Below are 18,439 nucleotides of genomic sequence, written 5' to 3'. Positions count from 1 at the left end.
GTCAGCTTAGGGTACTTTCTTTTATGATCAGTCCTAAATAATCGTGGTACTAATATGTGGAGATATATTAATAGATTATAAAGTCAGAAGGAATCACTGTGATTATCTGTCTTGACCTCCTGTGTAACACAGGCCACTGACTTGAGAGACTTGACATGCCACATTTGAAGGAACACATACGGATATACGATAAATTCCTGCCCCTCTTAAAGTTAATCACAAAACTCTCTTTGACTTTAACAGGATCAGGATTTCACTCACAGAATTTGGGAACTGTTAGGTGGATAAGCCTCATGCATCACCTTCATTCAGCATAAGTAAAACTTCTTGTTGTTCCAGTCAGAATTTCTGTGTAAAGTTATTGAAGGGGGAGTCAGTAGCTGGAGTGTATTTCTGAAACAGGGTCTGTGGTACTATATATTTGGGAAAAGACTCTTTTGTAAATGCTGAGTTAAGATTATTTCTTAATTGTTAAATATTTTCATCCTTATACCGGAAGGCGTAACATACACATATACTATTCACTCCTATTACTATGAAAAATATTGAGAGTTGACATGGAAAGAACATATCCATTGTGTTTGCTGTTAGGTTTTCATTAAACTGACAGTGTATCCATAAATCACATTAGTTAAATCTAATTGTTTTTATGCAAGAATCACACCATTTCTGTACATGGTTCCCTGATAGCACCATGATGATCTGTATAGGCCTGGCTTGACAACAGTGTTTCTCATGGGATGCTGAGAAAACTGTCCGTTTTCCTAGGCATTGCAGTAACCATTAAAATATTTAGTTGGACCCCAAATCAATCAGTCTCTATCATTGCATGTATGAATCTAGAATTATACTAAATCCTGTGGAAGTCAGGTGACCAGTGTTTCATCTGAGCAGTCTGGAATGAGTTTGTTAACTGCATTAGAAGATGGATAGATTCCAATTCATCCCTTCTGGTTTACTATAATGATTGCTGTGCCAATATGATGAATGTAAACAAGAAGCCTTGGAGCAGAACAAACATTACTTAATCTTCTTTGCCAGCTTCAGTTTTGGTCTCCTCACCCGTCACAGGAAACTCCAGGGTTTGTAAAGCAGTGAATATGGCATGAGAGCACTGATCCAGAGCTCACTCTGCTTGTTGTGGAGCGCTGTTTCATGTAAAATAGGGTTTAAGTATAATCAAAGTGACAGGCTTAACGAGTCTCTACTAAGTTCTAGATAGAAAGCTGGATCAAAATTTTACTTGTAATTAAGCAGGTAGTGTTTATTTTCTTCATAATCACCCTTAACTGGATTAGCGATCAAAAGTAATTAGCTAACTACTCATATGATATTTATATACTTTACCAAAATAGCTGGATTACAAAACTAGGGCCAAATCCATCTTTGAGATGCACACTGTGGCTTTCTGATAATAGAGTGCTATCTGGTATGTTGTCTGATCTGTTGATTAGTTATTGTCTAGGTTATTGATTTAACATCCCCAAATAACACTCTCAAATTTGGTAGGTTCTTGTCTCAAGGTCAGGCCCACTATTATCAGAATTGTTGGTTTGGAAGCCATGTGGGCCATGGTCGGAGGTAAAAGTAAACTGGTGCACCCAGTACGGCACTCTGGCAAGAAGCTGGTTGGCTAGGGCAGTGTTTCTCAACCTTTTTTTGCTCATTGCTCCCTTCTGAGCCTCTACCTCTGTGGCCCCCCTCATAGCCGCTGTTAGTTGGAAAAAAAGGTACTTAATTTACCTAATGTTCTGTTTTTTCCATGTGGCCCCTTAGATGTAGGGCGTGGCCCCTGGGGAGCCATATGGCCTATGGTTGAGAACCTTTGGGCTAGGGCACTTAGCTGCAAGGGGAGGGGAGGGATGCTCCCAGCCTGGCTTCTGGCTTTTTTCAGACTGCCACACTAGAAGCAGAGACCCAGGCAAGGCAGAGGAACAGGCTGGGGGGCAACCCCCCTGTCTGGTACTGCACCCACCCTGAGCCTCTGCCCCACGCCACCATTTTGGGAGGTGGGGGGATGCAGTCACACATACTGGTCCTTGTGTATTGCTTTTCCTGCTTCTTGTGACTAGGGAGTGAAGGGAAAGTGCAGCATAACCTGCTTCATTCCTCTCACTCCTGGCTGCCCAGGGAGGGGCAGAGGAGAAACGCAGTAGGTTATGCACCTTCCCCTTACTCCTTAGTCAGAAGAAGCAGGAAGAGCAACACACAGGACTGGTATGTGTGGCTACAGCCCCCTCCCCTCAAAATGGCATCCTTGGCTTCCCCCTGCACTCACCCCTAAAAACACCCAGGGTATGTCTACACTACCACCCTAGTTCAAACTAGGGTGGTTAATGTAGTCATACAAACTTGCAAATTAAGCCCGGGATTTGAATTTCCCGGGCTTCATTTGCATGTTGCCGGACACCACCATTTTTAAATGTCCGCTAGTGTGGACTCCGTGCCCGTGGCTACACGTGGCACGAACTAGATAGTTCGAACTAGGCTTCCTATTCCGAACGAGGCATACAGATAGTTCAGACTAGGCTTCCTATTCTGAACTATCTAGTTCGTGCCGCGTGTAGCCGCGGGCATGGAGTCCGCACTAGCGGACATTTAAAAATGGCGGCGCTCTGCAACATGCAAATGAAGCCCGGGAAATTCAAATCCCGGGCTTCATTTGCAAATTCGTATGACTACATTAACCACCCTAGTTAATGTACTAGGGTGGTAGTGTAGACATACCCCTAGTCTATTGCCCTGAGTCATGCACCCTGACCCTCCTCTGCCCTGAGCTCCTCCCCATAATCTCCTGCCTTGAGCCCCTCTTCATACCCCTCGTCCTGAGCCCTTCCTCATACTCCCCTGCCTCTGCCTGAGCCCCTCATATACTTCAACCCTGACTCCTGCATCTGTCCCCAGCCCCTGCCCTAACTCCTGCATCCCCCAATACTCCAACCCTCTGCCCCTCACATTCCACCCCACACTTAAATTTCTTACAGGTACTGTGGTATTGCCAACCCTCTCCCACCCTAAGACACCCCAAGGAAGGGGGCAGGTTGTGATAGGACAGTACCTGTAAGAAATTTCAGTTACTTTCACCCCTGGCTATGGCAATGACAAAAACATTCCCAGTTAGGGAAAACCTTCTGTAACTAAAATAATTAGTGCGATAAGCAAACCAGTCCCAACAAGTAAAGTGATGTCATATAAGGCTGTCAAGATGATTGGCACCATCACAGGTATTTACTCACTCTGTCCTTGGGGAGTGCTCTCGAAGTTGAGATGAAAGAACTCCACTGGCAGTAACTGAGACCAGATGTTTTATAGCCCTTGATAGTCCTCACGCATATGTATGCATAGCTCTTCCCTTCTTTACCATGTCCTAACATATTCCCCCTCAAAATATTGAGGTGCTTGTGTGCTATAGGTGAATATGTTAATAAAGAAATGTTTATTAATATAAATTGGATTACTATGCTTATCTGCAGCTAAACATATGCAAACGTTCTCTGCAAAAATACTCTAATTAGACACAAACTGCCTTCTTGTGGGTTACCTACCAGCAATTTGGAACCCTTGTGACTATAACAAAACAATAATCAAAGTGTTAATGCCATCTTGTAATTTAAGGTCATTGTTAAGTTTACTTATGCTAATTTATGGAGCAACTATTCATACTTACGCTGTAATGTCTTTTACTTAACCATAAATTAAGTAGTTAGCATATCATAGAATCATAGATCTAGGCTTAAGGGCTCTTCATTTCTGCTATTCTTACCTCTTTATCTTGTGATTACTGATACAATCATTACATGGATTCAGGTAGGCTTTATAGCATAAAAAGCCATGCTATGGAGCTGAAATCAGTGTGAATCATATATTCTACCACTTCCTATGTACTTTCACAGCACAAAAAAGAGGGGAAGGTTATGTGGACAATCCAGAGATCCCCCACATTCTACTTTTGAAGTAATGTTGCTTTGCATTCTTTCTGAAGAGACCCAATCAAAATACAATTAATCCTGGAAAACATAACCTGCACTCTAAAATTCATCTACATTATTAGTTTCTATCAAGATTTCCAAATTTCTAGAATGTATGCAGCTTAACTCTTTACTTATACCAGTGTGTCTCACTGACATCAATCAAATTTCTCCAATGTTACAATCATTTAAGTGAAAATGAAATCAAACTCTGTATTTGCCCAAATACTGCAAACGTTACTATTTAACATCACTCTAAATAAACAGGAACATGTTTGGAATGTTTGCATAACATAGGTGACTTGTCAGAGTCTACAGCATGTGTAACATGCTTTTTCACTTCATTAATACACAAAGTACTACACAATATTGCAATCGTCTTTTTTCCCTAGAGTCTCTTTTCTTGAAGCCAATGTATAAGCTCAGAACATGTGTTAAATCATTTTTGTCTATTATGTCATATTTAACTTTGAAAAATATTATTTGGAATAATCATCTATAAATCAATATTAAGGTTTCTGCAGTGACTTCATAAACTGGCATATTCTCTACATGCTGCTCCTTTTACTTTATTGCCATCAATTATAATATACCAGCTCAGCAATGGGCAGAATTTAGTCATTTATGTCAACATTTGGAAAAGGGTTCAGATTTTGCTGCTTTATTATGCACATACTTGACAGTTCAAGAACAGATGTTACAGTGTCAACTGATAGATGATCTAACAACTTATTTAATTTAATTTAAAAGAGCTAATTGGAGATACTTGGAGCTAGTTGGAGATACTAAAATTTCAGTGTATTATCTTTTTACAAAGATACTGAAGTTAGTATAAAAGGAACATTATGGAAGAATTGAATTAAAACTATTATAATTAACAAGTGCTTGCTAGCTCTTCAGACGGAGTACTTGCCAACCAAAGGTCTGATCCTGCATTCTTGTCTCAGGCAAAATTCTCCATTCTCATTAATGGAGTTTAACACACACTTGGGCCTTGATACATGTGAATGCATTTCAGTCGCTCACCATTTTCACAAAGCATACATGAAATTTGTAAAAAAAAAAATTGGTAGATTAGATTTATAATCTTGTTGAGGAAAACCATTGCATTTGTTTTAATGTAGGTGTCAAACTGGTTTGCCAATGCAAGACGTCGCCTTAAGAATACAGTCCGGCAACCAGATCTCAGCTGGGCTTTACGAATAAAGTTGTACAACAAATACGTTCAAGGAAATGCTGAAAGACTTAGTGTAAGCAGTGACGATTCGTGTTCTGAAGGTTTGTTGATATTTTTATGTTAAGTTTGTTCCATGTTTCTATATGAAACTAGAAAATATCAGATTCTTCAGAAAGGATTCTAATCTTTCACAAAAAGCATCGTGTCACAGGCTTTATTTTTTACAAGCTATATGTCAAATTCTGTTTGCAGTAATACATATATAGACCCCCTCCATAGTTAATAGGATTATACAGTTTCACTGGCTGGGGGAAGAATCTGGCCATACATTAGGTAGGTTTGTCTTTGCTGTATATTATTATTATTGACAAAATAATGCTTAATTCTTTGGTTATTAAATAACAGACCCTTAGGGCCTAATACTGCAAAACACTTAAAATGTACATGACTTCAAGGACATGATTAATTTTATTGAAATCAAAGGACCTTAATGTTCCTATGTTTATGTGTTGTTACATACCAGTAGGGCCAAATCACAGTCACTTTATTAACAAAAGTAGACTGGTTAGCTTCATTTGAACTTTTCACATAGTAAGGTGAGCAAGGTTTGGTCTGTCATGCAATCATCACAGGAGATGGTCTTATTTCCTCTCCATAGAAAAATGAAAGTGCAGTACTATGTTACCTGATTTAGGAGGTAAATATTATGAATTTAGATAGCATAGATTGTGTAAGAGTTTTATACAGCACTCTACCTTTGTTTCCTGAATGTTGACAGTCATCATACATTTCAATATTTTTCCAGTAACTTTGTAACATGGTATATGTATTTATCCGCTATAGTCACATTAGAAATGACCCAGTGCTGCAAAACATTTATAGAAATGTTTGTTTGCATTCAAATGAATTTGTTTCATCTGTGCATGTGGGGGGTTTTGTGTGTTCACTTTTCATAAAAGTTTAGTTGAAGAATATAAGTTAAAAGAGCAAATTTTTAAGCAAATATTTCAGTGTGTTCATGGTAAATGAATTTCAAATGCATAATTCTCAGCAAATACAATGTTAAGAATTAGGCTAATTTAATCAGGGCATTGCAAGATAGCATGTGATATAATTGATTGTTTACACAGCTGAGATTTCAGATATCAAATGCATGGAATGTACTGTTCATATAAAAGCTACAGACCAAGCATTATTTCTAAAATTGTTCAGAAAATAATTTAGAATAGCTAAAATATTTGAGAAGATTGTGGTCTGCTCATGGGAAGTTTGTAAACTGAAAAAAAGTGAAATTAATTGATAAATCATTAGTTATGTTATTTGCCTAGCTTTAGTCATCATTTGAGAGAGTTTGTCTGTCCGTTTGTTCAAAAACTCCTCCTAAACAGTAAGAGCTAGGATCACCTATTTCGATATACAGCTTCCTCTTATCATAACATAAAGCAAGGTCAGGTTTGGTTGTACCCAGAAAATGGAATGTTCCTGGAATTGGACTGCTTCTCATAAAACCTTACAGGAAAAAAAGACAGAATCACCAGGCAGGTGAAAGGAGCTGACTGAGGGCACACTCCACCCTTCCCCGCCCCCATCCAGGACTCCCTCAGTCCTGAGTTTCCCCTTCCCTCTTCACCCATGGGGGGGGGGGGGAGCTGAACCTCCCCCACATTCATATAGAAACATTGCTGGCTGTATTCTTTCGTCAGGAAGTGAGGGAGAAGTGCACTACTTGCTGCATTCTTCACTCTGGCTAAGGAATGCAGGGTGCAGACAAACTTGGACCTGTTCCAGCTGGAGGACATGTACCCCTCCCTCAGCTGTGCTTGCTGGAGCTGCAGCAGCCATGGAGAGGTGCTTGGTCCCAAGCTGCTTCAGTCAGAAAAGGCTGGTGTAGTCCTCTCTTCCCAGGCAGCCTGCATACTTAACCCATCATCCACAATCCTATCCCAGTGCAATTATTTAAATGTTTTCCAAAAACCAAAAATTAATTGAATTAAGGACCTAAGCAATTCCAGGTAAATCTTCTAGTGTTTAAAATATTTAAAGATGCTCAGATAAGGTTGCTCTATAAATATTACGTAAACCATAATGTATCTTTTTTTTCAGATGGGGAAAATCCTCCAAGAAACCATATGAATGAAGGCGGATATAACAAACCAGTTCACCATACTGTGATTAAAACTGAAAATTCAGTGATAAAACCAGGAGTGAGACCAGAGACAAGTGCCAATGAGGATTATGTGTCACCTCCCAAATACAAAAGCAGTTTATTGAATCGTTACCTAAATGACTCATTGAGACATGTCATGGCTACTAACGCAGCCATGATGGAAAAAACGAGGCAAAGGAATCATTCTGGTTCATTTAGTTCCAATGAATTTGAGGAAGAATTGGTATCCCCGTCATCATCAGAGACTGAAGGCAATTTTGTCTACCGGACAGGTAAGGAATTCTTCATGTATTATTTTAAAACAGTTAGCTGTGTTTGTTAATGTCACCTGAAAATGAATATAGGTGTCCATTCTGCTCTTCATATGAATGGATAACTCCCATTACTGTTAATTATGCAATCACATGGTTATAAGTTATTATTATCTACAGAGCATTCCAAAACATCCTCCCCTGATACATCCCATAATATTCTGTAAGCAAGACACAAGAAATAATTCTTCCACTCTACTCCGCACTGGAGTGTTGTGTCCAGTTCTCAGCATCATATTTCAGGAAAGATGTGGACAAATTAGAAAATGTCCAGAAAAGAGCAATACAAATAATTATAGGTCTAGGAAATGTGAGCTACGTGAAAAAATGGGGTTGTTTAAATCTGTAGAAGAGAAGACTGCAGAGAGACATGATAACAGTTCCTAACTACATAAAAGGTTGTTACAAGGAACAGGATGAAAAAATATTCTCCTTAACCTCTAAGGATCAGACAAGAAGCAATCAGCTTAAATTGCAGCAACTGAGGTTTAGGATGTGTCGGAAAGATAGAAAATATGGCAAAAGACCACCTTGGTTTAACCACAAGATCTTGCATGATCTAAAAATAAAACAGGAATCATAAAAAATGGAAAGTAGGACAAATTACAAAGTATGAATACAGGCAAACAGCACAGGAATGCAGGGGCAAGATTAGAAAGGCAAAGGCACAGAATGAGCTCAAACTAGCTACGGGAATAAAGGGAAACAAGAAGACATTTTATAAATACATTAGAAGCAAGAGGAAGACCAAAGAGAGGGTAGGCCCACTGGTCAGTGAAGAGGGAGAAATAGTAAAAGGAAACTTGGAAATGGCAGAGATGCTCAATAATTTCTTTTTTTCGGTCTTCACTGAGAAGTCTGAAGGAACGCCTAACATAGTGAATGCTGGTGGGAAGGGGGTAGTTTTGGAAGGTAAAATAAAAAAGAACAAGTTAAAAATCACCTAGAAAAGTTAGATGCCTGCAAGTCACCAGGACCTGATGAAATGCATCCTAGAATACTCAAGGAGCTGATAGAGGAGGTATCTGAGCCTCTAGCTATCATATTTGGAAAATCATGGGAGACAGGAGAGATTCCAGAGGACTGGAAAAGGGCAAATATAGTGCCCATCTATAAAAAGGGAAATAAGAACAACCCATCTATAAAAAGGGAAATAAGAACAACCCAGGAAACTACAGGCCAGTTAGTTTAACATCTGTGCCAGGGAAGATAATGGAGCAAGTAATTAAGGAAATCATCTGTAAACACTTGGAAAGTGGCAAGGTGATAGGGAATAGCCAGCATGGATTTGTAAAGAACAAATCACGTCAAACCAATCTGATAGCTTTCTTTAATAGGATAACGAGTCTTGTGGATAAGGGAGAAGCGGTGTATGTGGTATACCTAGACTTTAGTAAGGTGTTTGATACGGTCTCCCATGATATCCTTATCAATAAACTAGGTAAATACAACTTAGATGGGGCTACTATAAGGTAGGTGCATAACTGGCTGGATAACCGTACTCAGAGAGTAGTTATTAATGGTTCACAATCCTGCTGGAAAGGCATAATAAGTGGGGTTCTGCAGGGGTCTGTTTTGGGACCAGCTCTGTTCAATATCTTCATCAACGATTTAGATATTGGTATAGAAAGTACGCTTATTAAGTTTGCAGATGATACCAAGTTGGGAGGGGTTGCGACTAATCTGGAGGATAGAGTTGTAATTCAGAATGACCTGGACAAATTGGAGAAATGGTCTGAGGTAAATAGGATGAAGTTTAATAATGACAAATGCAAAGTACTCCACTTAGGAAGGAACCATCAGTTTCATACATACAGAATGGGAAGCGACGGTCTGGGAAGGAGTATGGCAGAAAGGGATCTAGGGGTTATAGTGGACCACAAGTTGAATATGAGTCAGCAGTGTGATGCTGTTGCAAAGAAAGCAAACATGATTCTGGGATGCATTAACACGTGTGTTGTGAGCAAGACACGAGAAGTCATTCTTCTGCTCTACTCTGCGCTGGTTAGGCCTCAATTGGAGTATTGTGTTCAGTTCTGGGCACCGCATTTCAAGAAAGATGTGGAGAAATTGGAGAGGGTCCAGAGAAGAGCAATGAGAATGATTAAAGGTCTAGAGAACATGACCTATGAGTGAAGGCTCAACGAATTGGGTTTGTTTAGTTTAGAAAAGAGAAGATTGAGGGGGGACATGATAGCAGTTTTCAGATATCTAAAAGGGTGTCATAAGAAGGAGGGAGAAAACTTGTTCATCTTGGCCTCTGAGGATAGAACAAGAAGCAATGGGCTTAAACTGCAGCAAGGGAAGTTTAGGTTGGACATTAGAAAAAAGTTCCTAACTGTCAGGGTAGTTAAACACTGGAATAAATTGCCCAGGGAGGTTGTGGTATATCCATCTGTGGAGATATTTAAGAGTAGGTTAGATAAATGTCTTTCAGGGATGGTCTAGACAGTATTTGGTCCTGTCATGAGGGCAGGGGACTGGACACGATGACCTCTCGAGGTCCCTTCCAGTCCTAGTATTCTATGATTCTATGGTGGACATTGGGAAAACCTTTCTGTCAGGGTAATTAAGTACTGAAAGACATTGCCTAGGGAAGTTGTGGAATCTCCATCATTGGTGGTTTGTAAGAACAACATCTGTCATCAGGAATGGTCTAGTTATTACTTAGTCCTGTCTTTAGTCCTGTCTAGTGCAGGGGATTGAACTAAAATTAGACTGACTTGTTGAGGTCCCTTCCAGTCTCACACTTCTGTTATGATTGTCCATGAAATTAAGCTACTCTGGTGTAAATACCATATTTTACAGTGGATATCAGGGAAACATTTTTAAAAATGGATACTACAGACTGTTGCATGAGAAGCTGACGTGAGAAAATGGAGAAGAAAGGCAAAGAACTCTTGAGGCATTCCTTAATCTTTCCTCTCTCAGGGTAGACATAAAAAGATATATGCAGCCAGTATTTTCAGAAGTGGCTGCCCTAGTTTATGAGAGCCCAGCAGCCAAGGTGTTTAGGGAGCTCAACCATCCTCTTTCTCTACCTTTCTCTCTCCAGTAGGAGTCACATAAACATTACTGCAGGGTTCAAGCACCATCCTTGCCTCATGAGGACCTAAATACACCTAGGCATCCTTGGGAGTGGTAGGAGCACATTATGAGTGTAACCTGCTCCCCAAGTAGACCATGTGGATTCCTTCCTTCCCACTTGTACCTCAGGCCCAACCATCCTGGTTGTAGCTCGTTTTATGACCACTTGGGGCTTATAATCTTTAATCACCACTTACTGCTGCATATGTTGGCAAGTGGCTTGGCCCTGTTGTTGCTGCATTACCTAGCCATCACACACTGAGCTCATGCAGTTTTAGGCTTAGCTCTCAGTTTCTTGGTTTAACCTTTTTAATGTTTAATGTATTATTTTAATCTTAGCAATAAAAGAAAAATGTGTTTGTGTTAATCAATAGGCTATTCGTTGAGAAGTCACCAAATCTGCCTTGACTCACACCCTTTTAATAGGTAGCAGGTTTAAAACAAACAAACAAAAATATTTCTTCATACAACTCACAGTCAACTTCTGGAACTCTTTGCCAGAGGATGTTGTGAAGCCCAGGACTTTAACAGGGTTCAAATAAGAACAAGATAAATTCATGGAGGTTAGGTCCATTAATGACTATTAGCCAAGATGAGTAGGAATGGTATCCCTAGCCTCTGTCAGAAGATGGGAATGGGTGATAGTGGAGGGATCATTTGGTGATTACATATTCTGTTCATTCCCTTTGGAGCACCTGGCATTGGCCACTTGCAGAGGACAGGATTACATGAACAGGGGTTACATGGACCTCTGGTCTTACCCAGTATGTCTCTTCTTATGTTCTTACAGGTGTACTTGAGGGCAAGATTTGGGCCTTCTATGGGCTCAGTCAGACCCTCATAGACGGGGGAGGGAAATAAGGGGAGACAAGCTCTGCTTTGGCACCTACTCCATTTTTTTTTTTTTTTTTTTTTTTTTTGCTGAGGGGAGGGGTGGAAGAGGGTAGTGATTCTCTCTAAACCGGGAAAAAGTAGAGTTTTGAACCCCAAATTTGTAATCCCACCAGCAGGAGCATGGGGCCTTCCCATTGACTTGGGGTCTTCCCAGCAGAAGCTGCCCACCAGGGACTATGTACACAACTTTTTCCCTTTTCAGCAGTGATCATCTTTCTATGGCTTGGAGAGTCTCTGTGAGAAAATTCATACGGCTCTGAGCTGTGGATTCCCAGCTGGGTTGATTTGGAGGGAAGACACAAGTTCTTCTCGACCTTGTCGGTAGCTCTCTACCTCTCATCTTTTGCCTATTTCCCAGGATCTCTGTCCCTGCAGAAAGTCCTCCAATGACTACAAGGGTAAAAATATAATACTAAGGAATCATTAGTAATCCCTTTTTTGCAGCTCATAAGGAGATGAGGAATTAGGATGTGTGGTAATATCAAATCTTTTTAGTACTGGAAGGGTGCATGCATAGAGAATATATTCGAAAATTAAATTGCTTGATCATTTAACATTATTTTTCAACATACCAAAAGCATTTGGTCCACATTATGGACTAATTGCCTGCCAAGTTTTATTTTTAAATCAGAATTTATTGAAGAAGAGAACAGCAGCTTAAACATGTAAACTTTGAATTTTCTATACTTTTATATTGTAACTTAAAAGGGATCACAACAATTTTTTTAAATGTCATAAATTTGCTACTGGACTAAGTTTTGCTTGCCAAGTTTCAGCTGAGAGTGAAAAACAGAGTCTTTAATGGAAAGGTTGAGACAGCTGTAGTATAAATGCAGCAGTGTTAAGGGGCTGGGCTGTAATGTACGACTAGCAGTATATTTCCCCATAAAGTCAGTAATCATGGCATATATGAAACTCACTGTACAGTCTTTTTAAAATCACTTTTTAAACATCTTCATTAACTTTGTGAGTGCTACAGTCTTTGATGAGAACAGAACAACTTTTAGGATTCACTTTATTCTCCCTGCACTTATAAAAAAGACAAGCAGAAGTTTGTGGGAAGTACCAGGTGTCTGCTATGTCATGCTGTCTATCTTTCCCATGTGTACAGAACCACTCATAAAATAGTAGATGCAGGTAGGCTGTTTTAAACAATAAGTTTATAATTTCATTAAAGGGGTCCTGGTAATATTATGAGATACAAGAACAGAGCTTGTTATAAGAAAAATTATAGTTGTATTTTCAAGTTATTTCACGTCCATTTATGAGAGCTATTTTAGAAATACTTGAACTTACCAAAATGATTGCTAGACAGTTTGAGTTAAAATAAGGAAATTTTAATCTTTCAGAATTTTTCCCCTCACATCATTCCCAGAATAATCATGTAACAGACATGTATGCATGTTTTCAATAATAGCTATAATCCATTCATGTGATGTCAGATTGGTAGATTATTATTTTCTGATGTCAGTCATAAGTCTCTGATAGCAGAAAGTGAGAGAACGACTTTTTAAAAAGTAAGGCTTAGTGTACATTTATTGATCCATATAGTTCGTGTTAGTAAAATAAATAATTCTTAGTAGACAAGAATTGAAATTAAAACTTGTCTGTTTGGCATTCTATATTATGACGACAATTTTACTGGTATTTTAAGTGAACTGTGAGTGAAAATTGATTCACACTTTAACTTTGAAAAAAATATTAACTGGGTTTGATATGTCAGCAGAAAATATTGTTTAGAAGCAAACTATATATTGTGCTTTTTCTTAAGAGCAATTTTTTGTGGATAATCATGAAATAAAGTTTAGTAACCAAGCTGGTCAATGTTATGAGTCACATTCTTATTTCAGTTATATCAGTATATCTGGAATAACTCCATTAACATATTCTGATGTAACTGAAATCAGAATGTGGCCCTGTGTATCTTCATGATTTTGGCCAAATTAACACAATATGAGTGCAGTGTCCAATGACAAAAACAAGAAATTGCATTTAAAATGTATAAGGAAAATGGATTGTACCATTTCCCATTCTAATAATTAACATGCTTATAAAGACTGGACCATATGATGCCTTAGATTCATGTATGGAATTGGGGAGTCCTACCTTTAGATTAAGGCTAGAGTGTAACTTATTGTTAAGAGATTGTCTTTGCATTACTCCTCTACATAAGTACTGTGAGGTCACGAGAACTAAGTGTTTTAATCCCACTGTAGTCTTCAAAAGAAAACAGAAAACTGCATAGTTTAAATCTTTTACATATTCTGAATTAGGTTTGTACTTCCTTCAGCCATTTCATCCTGTTCTCATATATCATTGACACTGTTAAATAGGAAAACAGACTGAAATGACATACCATTGCTAACTCATGAAATGATAAAATAGTGAAAAAGGGAAAATATATATAAATATATTCATACATATTACTTACGTAAAAGCTTCTACCTTAAGGGATACATATATCATCTGCTGTTATATGTGTGTTCACTTAAAACAGAAAAGTATCTGTCCAGAGTAATTCTTAGTGCAGATATACTGTATATTTAATTGATCAGCCTCCTGACTTTAGTTTTATGTATCTCAAGTTTTCCAATATAATTCTATTTAACCTGTTGTTTAAAACCATTTATATTAGCTAATCAATTTTTGCTGGCCCCTTTGGACAGGTTCCACTGTACAATGCTCTGATGCATTCATTGAATAGATGAAGAACAGAGAATCTCATTTATCTCGTCTTACTTCCACAGTATAAATTATAATTAATATCTAGAGGCCAGGTTTCCATTGTGCTAAGCATTGTACAATAATATAATGAAAAGACCTAACAATATTATTGAGATCTGGATGTAAATGTCAAAAACCTAAGTTAATCTTTGCCCAATGGTTTATTAACATTTTAACATTGTAATTATCTTAATATGGTCTTCAAATGCTCTGTTGGTCACATATTGATGCAGAATCTTTTGCACTGTTACAGGGCAAAGAAATAAAAACACCCAGACTCCTGGAATGTCAGTATGTTATGAGCTAGGGTTGATAAACAAAAGCAAAACTTAAAATTGAAAATGCAAAGGACAAAATGGCTGTAGAGAGAGTTTGAAAACTTCTTGAGACAGACAGATTTTCATTAATTTTATTTTGTGTGTTACCTAACAGTGTAGGAGAATCAGAACAAATAAGAATAATGAGGAAATTAAGACTTGCAGACGTGGAAAGGAAGATGTCATTAAAAAATGTGAGGCAGGTTGACTTTGAAGATGTTTGATCTTTATTTTTAGATGTTTGTACTCAGGAGCATGATTGGTTTCTGGTGTTTTTATAGCTGTAGCTTTTTTCACCCTTTTTTCTTTCCTCTCTCCTTATTGTTTTCCATTGTGCACTTTGTCAGCACCCTCAACTTCCACTGAGTTGCACTAGGATGTGAAGGTGCTTAGCACCTCAAATTTGCAAAAGACACTCCGCACATTAAAAGATCCAGTTCATGATTACAAATGTCATTTGTGTGTGTGTGTGTGTGTGTGTGTGTGTATACTCACTCTATATAATGGTTCTGTGATTCTGTGTTGTCTTTGCCAACTTTTACTCTTACTTTAGTACTGTATTTTCAAAAATGAACATATACTTTTAAAATGGGCTATAAAATCTAAAGCATAACCTGAATACAGAGGAACCTGTCTTGAGGGGCCAGCAAAAAATTCTAGTGTTAGAGATTTCTATAAGTTTGAACTAAATTATAAAAGAATCCTCAGGGATATTTTAAAATAAGTTGTCACTTAAAACCAGCTGCAGGAGATATTAACTTCAGACCTCAGTATACTCAAGAACCAAGTTTAGAAAGTGAAATATCAAATATAGTATTTAATGTACAAATTATAGAACTGAAATTTGAAGATTACATAGTTAAAATAACATTGCTAATGGAACTTTACCATTTTCATCATCACATTGAGCAATATTCCATTAACATAGATTCTTTTGGGAAGGGATTGCATGTAATTTCTTTATGGTTGTTGGTAGGGAAAAGAGAAACAAGAAATTACCTGTGCTAAAATGGGTGTTATCAATTTAAAAATATATCTTATGTTGTAAACCAGGGGTGGGTAACCAAAGGCCCAGGGGATAGATGCAGCCCCTGGCTTGCCTGGATCTGGCCCCCAAGGCTCAAGGCCCCCCACCAGCTCTGGGGAGCCTGCACTGGCATTCCAGCTCCCCACCACCTCACCACAGGGCTGGAGCACACAAAATCTAAGTCTGGGCCCCCTTAGGCTCTGGTGTGCACAGGAAATGAGGAGAGTGTCTTTCTCCTCTGAGTTAATCCAAACCCAAAGAAGGTTCCCCATCCCTGGACATTTTTAAAAACCCAGTTGGCTGTTTGTACATTTTTTGATTTTTGTTTGTTTGGACAATGAAAATCAATTAAATCCATTTCACAGAGCCTTCTAGGCACTTTCTCTTCTTGCTTCTATGGATAGCCAGGCAAAATTCTCATTCACTTTAAGCAGGATTAAGCCAGTTATTTGGCTGCAGACAGTTTTGTTGCAAGGCAGCAGAAATTGGCTTTTATTATATGTGCAGGCTTTGTCATTACAGCAGAGTAGGATGTATTTTTAAATTAAAACTTTGAAATTGAAAATACTAAAACATGACAAAAAATCCAGAAATATCTAAAAATCATGAGCGAAGCAATGTTTCTCTAGCCAGAGCTTTCTCCTGCTTTCGATGTTGTGACAGTGTGTATTTAACTAAGACCACTACAATTTCCCTCATACAAATGTTGTTATCACTAGGTTAAAAGCAGCAGTCTCTGTGCTTGCCCTTTGTCTGGCCAGATGGGAAAAATGAACAGTGCTGTCATCATGGGACAGTACTGTGGCAGGTGCTTCTGAAATGGTAGATGATGCCAAGAGATTCAGAAGGGTAGCTGTGTTAGTCTGTAACAGAAAAAACTTAAAAAATAATGAATAGTCTTGCAGCACCTTAGAGATTAACAAAAAACGTAGATGGTTTCATGAGCTTTCGTATGCCTAAAAGTGATGAGTATTTTTTTACACATTTTTATGTTTATATCCTCCCTCAAATTTAGTAAATGTTCTAGTCCTCAGTGAGGACAATGCCCCTGCCACGTTTCAGACTTCATCCATCCAGACTTATCGGAAACATGTGTACTAAGGGGAAAAAATATCTTTTTCCCGTTCTCCCTGTGCCCAAAATGACTGAAAAGATTTTGCAGAAAAGAAAGAAAAAGAGAATTTAAAAGATCCATCCCAAAATATGACTGTTTCAGGAGGTTATGAGTGTCTGAAAATGGATGGTTAGTTTGGTCATAAATTGTTTTGTGGCTTTAGCAGTGGATAGCATGATAATCACTATAATAAGGAAATTAGTAAGACAATTGACACTTAAAAAGGAATATTCAATGCGCATGTAGAAACTGAAAAAGAAACTTAAGTTGGGTCCATATGTGAAAATTATACTGATTTAACTAAAGTACTTTAGAAACTGATTTAGTTAAATGAGTTTAAAACCTGTATGTGGACACTCTTATTTCAATTAAGGCATCCCTGATATGTTTTGCCGTAGATCCATAAACTATCCATTTAAGGGGAGATTTTAAAGGAACAAAGGAAAAATACATGTCCAGCTCCCATTGAAAGCCAATTTTTTGTGTTTTCAAAAATCTACCCCTGAAGCTAAATTGATATAAACATGTGTTAAACCAGAGTAATAAGGTCTGCATAGATGGTTGAACCAATTTAACTAAATTCATTTTGAAACAGATTTAGTTAAATCAGTACAATTTTCTCATGTAGAGAAGGCCTTATATCTAGTCCAGCAAAACCTTATTTATGTCAGCAATTCCTACTGAAGTCAGTGAATTTACTTGTTTAAACAAAGGAAGCTCACAGCATTTACAGATCACAATTGTTTGCACCCCAAAATACACTCCCTGTGATCTTGAAAGTGGGAGCATTTTCTGACCTGTGGGAAGAAAAGTAGTTGTGGCTTGTTGAAAGTGCCCTCCCCTTTGGGATAAAAGGGAAGGGAAAGAGAAGCATCACGTGAGCCAGCAGCTGACTGGAGGGTACTCAGGTGGGATATTGGCCCAGGCACATCTAGAGGGAGAATATTTATATTCCATTTCCATCAGACAGAGCCCTCTTTCAGGATCAGCAGCACCCTAGCCTCAAAGTAAGATCAAGGTGTTTTGTTGTGTTGTTAGGCATTGAACTAATCACCTTTGTAGGAAAGGAATGTTTTCCTTCACTGCCAGATTGGCTGGGGTGGGGTGGTTTTTTTTGTCTCTGTCAAAGCAGCTCATCGATCTGATGGGGGTGGATCAGGAGTTTTGTTCAAGGTGTCGCAATTTGGCAGGTGTCCAGCACACATACTCATTCTCTGGGGCCTCTGGTTCCCTGGTAAACTGGAATTGGAAGAAGATTCAGGGGAAGGAGGCATTCCCTGAAGAAACTGGGGAAAGGAGGTAGGGTTCCTAATATCTGGTACAGTAGGGAAACCGCCTCCTGTCCTCAGCCCCTTAGTAGTTAGGGATGAGGGCAATGGGGTTTCAACACTGGGTTGAGACTCAGTTGGGAGACGGAGAAGACTGATAGCATTCCTCACTCCCAGTCAGGTAGAAATGATTAAGGAAGGAATTATGAGATACTTGTACTGTCTGAGTTATTGCTGGGTAATCTCCAGATAAGTGAAATTAATAAAGTTGCAGCCTAATTAAACTACATCCCTTGAATCTTGTTTGTTGTCCTGCACGTACAGAACAATAAAAGCAGTGACTCCTATTGCAGTAGACAAAGAGAAACATTCATGTGCCCACATG

The 18,439-nt window shown here is 38.6% G+C and overlaps 1 protein-coding gene across 12 annotated transcripts in view; it reads left to right on the top strand.

Annotated features, from left to right (window-relative positions):
- MKX (mohawk homeobox) overlaps positions 1–18,439 on the top strand; it is a 122,076-nt gene that overhangs the window by 10,531 nt on the left and 93,106 nt on the right. For 11 of the 12 annotated variants that reach the window (XM_089776756.1, XM_089776754.1, XM_025185506.3 and 8 more), the window contains 2 exons: positions 5,093–5,246; positions 7,249–7,584. In XM_089776756.1, the coding sequence (XP_089632882.1) occupies positions 5,093–5,246; positions 7,249–7,584 (490 nt within the window). Of the gene's footprint in view, positions 1–5,092; positions 5,247–7,248; positions 7,585–14,760; positions 14,876–18,439 lie in introns of those variants that run through there. The other variant, XM_089776757.1, reaches the window with a different exon arrangement.

The sequence above is a fragment of the Pelodiscus sinensis genome, chromosome 2 (assembly GCF_052426305.1).
Source record: "Pelodiscus sinensis isolate ZL-2025 chromosome 2, ASM5242630v1, whole genome shotgun sequence".
Taxonomy (NCBI): Eukaryota; Metazoa; Chordata; order Testudines; family Trionychidae; genus Pelodiscus; species Pelodiscus sinensis.
The sequence above is the reverse complement of the archived record's forward strand: the minus strand, read 5'-3'. Positions and strand labels throughout refer to the sequence as shown.